General features: G+C 37.5%; 1 protein-coding gene across 1 annotated transcript; it reads left to right on the top strand.

The window, feature by feature from the left end:
- Positions 1-2,319: 2,319 nt before the first annotated feature.
- On the top strand, positions 2,320-3,708 carry LOC126492193 (protein SET-like). Its single transcript, XM_050128371.1, has one exon. It carries the CDS (start codon positions 2,320-2,322, stop codon positions 3,244-3,246), a length of 927 nt encoding a protein of 308 aa, XP_049984328.1. The 3' UTR covers positions 3,247-3,708.
- The last annotated feature ends 2,394 nt before the right edge of the window (positions 3,709-6,102 follow it).

Genomic DNA, 6,102 nt, shown 5'->3' with positions numbered 1-6,102 from the left:
CGCGCGCGCGCAAGGGACCTATTGAATAAAGATAGAGAAAAGTACATAATAAAAATAATAAAAAGTTAAAAGAACAAAGAAAAAGAAACAAACAAAAAAGGGAATAAATGCCATAACATGACACTACGAGTCATGAAACTTTCAAAAAAGTCATGAAGTTTGTTTTCTGTTGACCCTCTACTGCTGCATATGCAGTCTACAATTAGGAGAAGTTTGTTTCCCTAGTATATCTCCCTAGGAGAACATTAAAGTTTCATTTGCAAGTGGTTATCAACTGGAAATTGCTTCTGGGCTAGGGTCAGGCATTGAGTTCACTTCTTTCAGCTCTAGGACCCCATCTGATGCGGATCTGTAGGCTTCCCCAGTCTCTGATTTCATATCTGCTTTGATCCTATTGATTTAAAGTACCTTGTTTTCTTAGTATCCTCCATCCCCTCCAGCTCCCACACCATTTTTATCTCTTCATTAACACGGTTCCCTGAGTTTTGAGGAAAGGATTTTGATGGAAACATCACACTTAAAATAGAGTGCTCCCAGGTCTCTCACTCTCTGTATGCATATCGTCTGTTTGTGGATGTTTGTAATTGTTTCTATATGCTGCTACAGGAAATTTTCGTGATGATGGCTCAGGCACTGACCTATAACTGTATCATAATTTTATTAAGAGTCATTTTATTTCTATGCTCCTATAATATGACAGTAGTATTTGTTTTACCACTAGGTCCTTGGGCTATATAGTTTCATGTTCTTGATCATCCAAGAAGTGTCTAGTATGGATTCAATTTTATGGAGTGGATCTTACATCAAATCAGTTATTGGTTAGTTACTCCAAGTTTTAGGCCACCATTGCACTAGCATATTTTGCAGGCAGAAAATGATGTGTGACTTGGTTGGTGTTTATACTTTTCATTTGGTATCATGCAAAGTAGTTTCTTGTACAAGATTAGCAGCCCATAGGAGTGAAGGCTGTATTTAGTCAGCAGCTTGAATTTTTATGTTCTATTAGTTTTCAAATATTATCTTCAGCAGCAGGGCCTTGCTGTCAGTTTGTGGAGAGGAACCAATAGTCTTGGGCATAGCCTGGGTTGTTTAGGGGCTTCCCATGGGACTCCCTGAACCAACAATGTGATTAGATGTGATCCATTCCTGATACTGGAAGCTTCATTTGGTGACAAGAGATGTCTAGTTGTGGCTTTCTTTTCCCCATTAGTTGAAGATTTCATTTATATTGCCTTCATACATGTAGATATTTTGGAAGATTCTAATGCATTGCTACCCTTTAAACCACCCTTAAATTCAGGTAACTTCTTGTATTTCTTCTCTTATTCCTTTTTCCTGCATGATACTCTCATTCTAGTCCTCTTCCTTTATCCATCCACAATTATCTATTCCATTTTCCTTTCCTAAAGATATCTGATCTCTCTTTCCTCAGTCCCTCACTCTATACCATGCCTATGTGATTCTATGGATTGATTGTACCTTGGTTATCATCACCTTAACAGCTAATATCTGCATATAAAAATACAAAACATATTTCTCTCTCTTGATCTGGGATACCTCACTCAGGATGATATTTTTTCTAGTTCTATCCATTTGCCTGAAAACTTCATAGTTTCATTTTTTTAAACGACTGAGTAATATTATGTTGTGTGAATATACCTCAGTTTCTTCATCCATTCTTTGGTTGAGGGAAAGCGAGGTAGTTTCCAATTTCTGACTATTATAAACAGAGCAGAAATGAACATGGTTGAGCAAGTGTCTCTGTGGTAAGATGAAGCATTGCTTGGGTATATACCAAACAGTGATTTAGCTGGATCTCAAGGTAGATCAATTCCCATACTCTTTTGCAGCCACCATGCTGATTCCCATAGTAGTTATATAAGTTTGCACTTCTACCAAAATGGATAAGTGGTCCCCTCACTCCACATTTTTGCCAGAATGAGCTGCCATTTTTTGAATTGACCTTTTATTTTTTTTATTAATTTATTTGTTTATTAAAGATTTCTGCCTCCTCCCCGCCACCGCCTTCCATTTCCCTCCCCCTCCCCCAATCAAGTCCCCCTCCCTCAGTGAGGGTTCCCTACCCTGTGGGAAGACCAAGGACCTCCCACCTCCTTCCAGGTCTAGTAAGGTGAACATCCAAACTGCCTAGGCTCCCACAAAGCCAGTATGTGCATTAGGATCAAAACCCAGTGCCATTGTTCTTGACTTCTCAGCAGTCCTCATTGTCCGCTTTGTTCTGAATTGACCTTTTAAAATTGGCTATTCTCTCTGGTGTAAGATGAAATCTCAAAGTAGTTTTTTACTTGCATTTCCTTGATGGTTAAGGATATAGAATATCTCTTTAAGAATCCTATTGCTCGAGTTCCTGCGAGTTTCTTCCTGCTCTCTGCATCTGGCCTCTGGCCTCTAGCCACTTCCCTCGTGTCATGGCCCCAAAAACGGCAATCTGCGCTTCTGCCTCAGTCCAAGAAACCCAAATCGGCTCCATCCCCGAAACTGGAGGACAAGTCTGCCTCTCCCGGCCTGCCGAAGGGAGAAAAAGAACAGCAAGAAGCAATTGAACACATTGACGAAGTACAAAATGAAACAGACAGACTTAATGAACAAGCAAGTGAGGAAATACTAAAAGTAGAACAAAAATATAACAAACTCCGCCAACCGTTATTTGTCAACCATCCACAAGTGTCTGCACTGCTTGGGGAGGAAGACGAAGAGGCTCTGCATTATTTAACCAGAGTTGAAGTAACAGAATTTGAAGACATTAAATCAGGTTACAGAATAGATTTTTATTTTGATGAAAATCCCTACTTCGAAAATAAAGTTCTCTCCAAAGAATTTCATCTGAATGAGAGTGGTGACCCATCCTCAAAGTCCACTGAAATCAAATGGAAATCTGGAAAGGATTTGACAAAACGCTCGAGTCAAACACAGAATAAGGCCAGCAGGAAGAGACAACACGAAGAGCCAGAGAGCTTCTTTACCTGGTTTACTGACCACTCTGATGCAGGTGCAGATGAGTTAGGAGAGGTCATCAAAGACGACATTTGGCCAAACCCCTTGCAGTACTATTTGGTTCCTGATATGGACGATGAAGAGGGAGAGGCAGAAGATGATGACGATGATGATGAAGAAGAAGAAGGCTTGGAAGATATTGATGAAGAAGGAGATGAAGGGGAAGAAGATGAAGATGAAGATGATGATGAAGGGGAAGAAGGAGAGGAGGATGAAGGCGAGGATGACTAGCACAGAAGACTGATGGATTCCGACTCTCTTTTTTTATTTTCTTTTTATTTTTTAAATTTCTCCAGTCCCTGGGAGCAAGTTGCAGTCATTTCCCTCCCGTCCCCAATCCCTCTTGTGCTCAGTCGCCCTGTTTCTGAGGTCTCGCTTCTCAATACCATGGTTCTCAACTTATTTTTGGGGAAATGTCTTGAGCAAAATACAATGGGAAAAGAATCTCCACTACTCTGTTCTACATTCATTTTTATCTTTTCTTGTCTTGAACTGTGGATTCAACACCACCACCACCGTGCTCTGTGGGAAAAAAGAAAAGCCCTCCAGCCCCTTTGGCTCTGCTGGAGGCTGGAGGGTGCTAGGCCCCTGTGTAGTAGTGCATAGAATTCTAGCTTTTTTCCTTTCTCTGTATATTGGGCTCAGAGATTACACTGTGTCTATGTGAATACAGACAGTTAGCATTTACCAACATGTATCTGTCTACTTTCTCTTGTTTAATAAAAAGAAAAAAAAAGAAAAAAAGGGGGGGTTAGAAGGTCAGCAAGGGTGGGTTTGAGGTGTCTGGGGGGGTAAGTGGGCATTGTGACAACATGGCTTCTCCTTTGGCATGTTTAATTGTGATGTTTAACAGACATCCTTGCAGTTTAAGATGACACTTTTAAAATAAAATTCTCTCCTAACGATGACTCGAGCCCTACCACTCAATGGGAGAATCAGCAGAACCTGTAGGGGTTTATTTGGAGTTCACATTCTCTGTTGTAACTTTATTTTTAATTTTTTTTTATTTTTAGTTTTTTGGTTTTCACTGGAAGGAAAAGATGCTCATTTTAAATGTTGAAGTGTACAAGTTGCTTTGTTACAATAAAACCAATGTGTACACAAAGGACCGGATGCTTTTCTATCAGAACAGAGGCTCAACATGACCTTCCGAGTTTGACCTGCATAATGACATCATGTCAAACTTTGTCTCCCTAACTTCATATTTTTTGATACGCACTTTGCAGGATGACCTGATACATAAGCTTTTTAATGCTGTAAAATAGAGCTAAAATTAAATGCCACTTTTTCAGAGATGATTAATGGACAGCCTGGTCAAATTCAAAGCTTTTTGATGTATAAAACTTTATAAATGGAACTACTCCATCAATAGGCAAAGTGTAACCAAATCTGTCTAGATGGATAGTGTGTAATTTCTGCACAGGACTCTGTTTAGTAAATACACCACTGTATATTTCAGGAATCTTGCTTCAATAAAGGAACATAAAGATTAAACAAAAAAAAGAATCCTATTGCTCAAGCTAAGACTTCAAGTACTGTATTTAATAGGTATGGAGAGAAACTCAAATTCCACTTAAGTTAAGAACAAGATAAAGTTTTCCAGTTGCTTCATAACTACCCAATATAGTACTTGAGGAATTTTCTTAATTGGTGTAAATGAGATGGGAAGATACACCCTGAATGTGGTCAGCATCATTTTCTGGACTGTAGCTTAGACTAAATGAACGTGAAACCAAGCTGATCAGTACCTTGCTTATATTTATTCATTGTTTAGAGATGCTGTTTCAATTTTTTGCCACTTTGATGCTGTCTTAGTTATATTCTATTGCCATGATAAGATACTGTGCCCAACACAGCTTATAGAACAAAGAGCTTGTTTAGGCTTATGGTTCAGAGTAGTAAAGTCCATGACCATCATGGAAGGAATCATAGCAGCAGGTGGGCAGGCCTGGTGCTGGAGCAGTAACTAGGAGCTCACATTTGATTCACAATCACCAGACAGAGTAAGAAAATTAACTGAGAATGGTGTGGTTTTTTGAGGTGATACACCTTCTCCAACAGGGCCACAACCCTTAATCCTTCCAAATCAGTTGCACCAACTGGGGACCAAACACTCAATTATATGAGCCTGTAGGGCCATTATCATTTAAATAATTACAGGTGCCTTCTCATCCCCACAATGATGAATTGTAACCTGGAATTGTGAGCTAAATGAACTCTTTGTATGTTAACTTGCTTACCATAGCAGCAAGAAATGAGCCTAAGATAGTATTATTCTGATAAATTGTTTTATAGCTTTTCTTTCTATTGTATTCTTATCTTGTTTTGCTTCCAGACTAATATTGGCTTTTATAGCATGAGTTTACTAGTATTACTTATTTCCCTTACTATTTTTGGAATACTTTATGAATTATTGAAACTAGTTCTATAAGGGTCAACATTGAATATATTATGTCCTGGACAATTTAGTTGAAATATTATTGCTATTTCAATTTCTTTATGTGTTCTTAATTTTAGTAAGTCATACATGTAGAGAAATTTACTCACTTCTCCTAAGTTTTCCAATTTATTACAATATAAATTTTCAAATTATTATTGTATTGAAATTCTTTTGATCATTTATGTCTAGTGATTTAAAAAATAAAATAAGGTGCTCCAATTATGTGCACATGACTAATACTTGTTATATATCTTTTATTAATTGATATCTTTATCATTATATAGTAACCTTGATCAACTGTTATAACTCTTTTGATTTTTGTTTTGTCAGGTATAGCTGTAGCTACTTCTGCTTGCTTTAGGTGTCCATTTGTTTGAAAATATTTTGTTTATCCTTTCATTTTTCAGTCTGTGTGTGTCTTTGCTAATGAGGTGAATTTCTGTAGATAGCATATGTAATTAGATAATTTAATCCATTTACATTTAGAATTGTTATTGAAAGATACAGATGTATTATTATCAGTTAATTTGCTTTATTTAAAAGTTTAACATACTTTTTGTTTGGTATTTCATCAGAAATTTGTGGTTTGACAGTTTTATATTGATAATATTTGGATTCACTTATGTTTCTGATTTTCTTTGGTGAGA

This window comes from Alexandromys fortis, unplaced genomic scaffold (assembly GCF_014885135.2).
Source record: "Alexandromys fortis isolate MF-2015 unplaced genomic scaffold, M_Fortis_MF-2015_v1.1 scaffold_288, whole genome shotgun sequence".
NCBI classification, from domain to species: Eukaryota; Metazoa; Chordata; class Mammalia; order Rodentia; family Cricetidae; genus Alexandromys; species Alexandromys fortis.
Note: the sequence above shows the minus strand (reverse complement) of the source record. Positions and strands in the feature narration are given on the sequence as shown.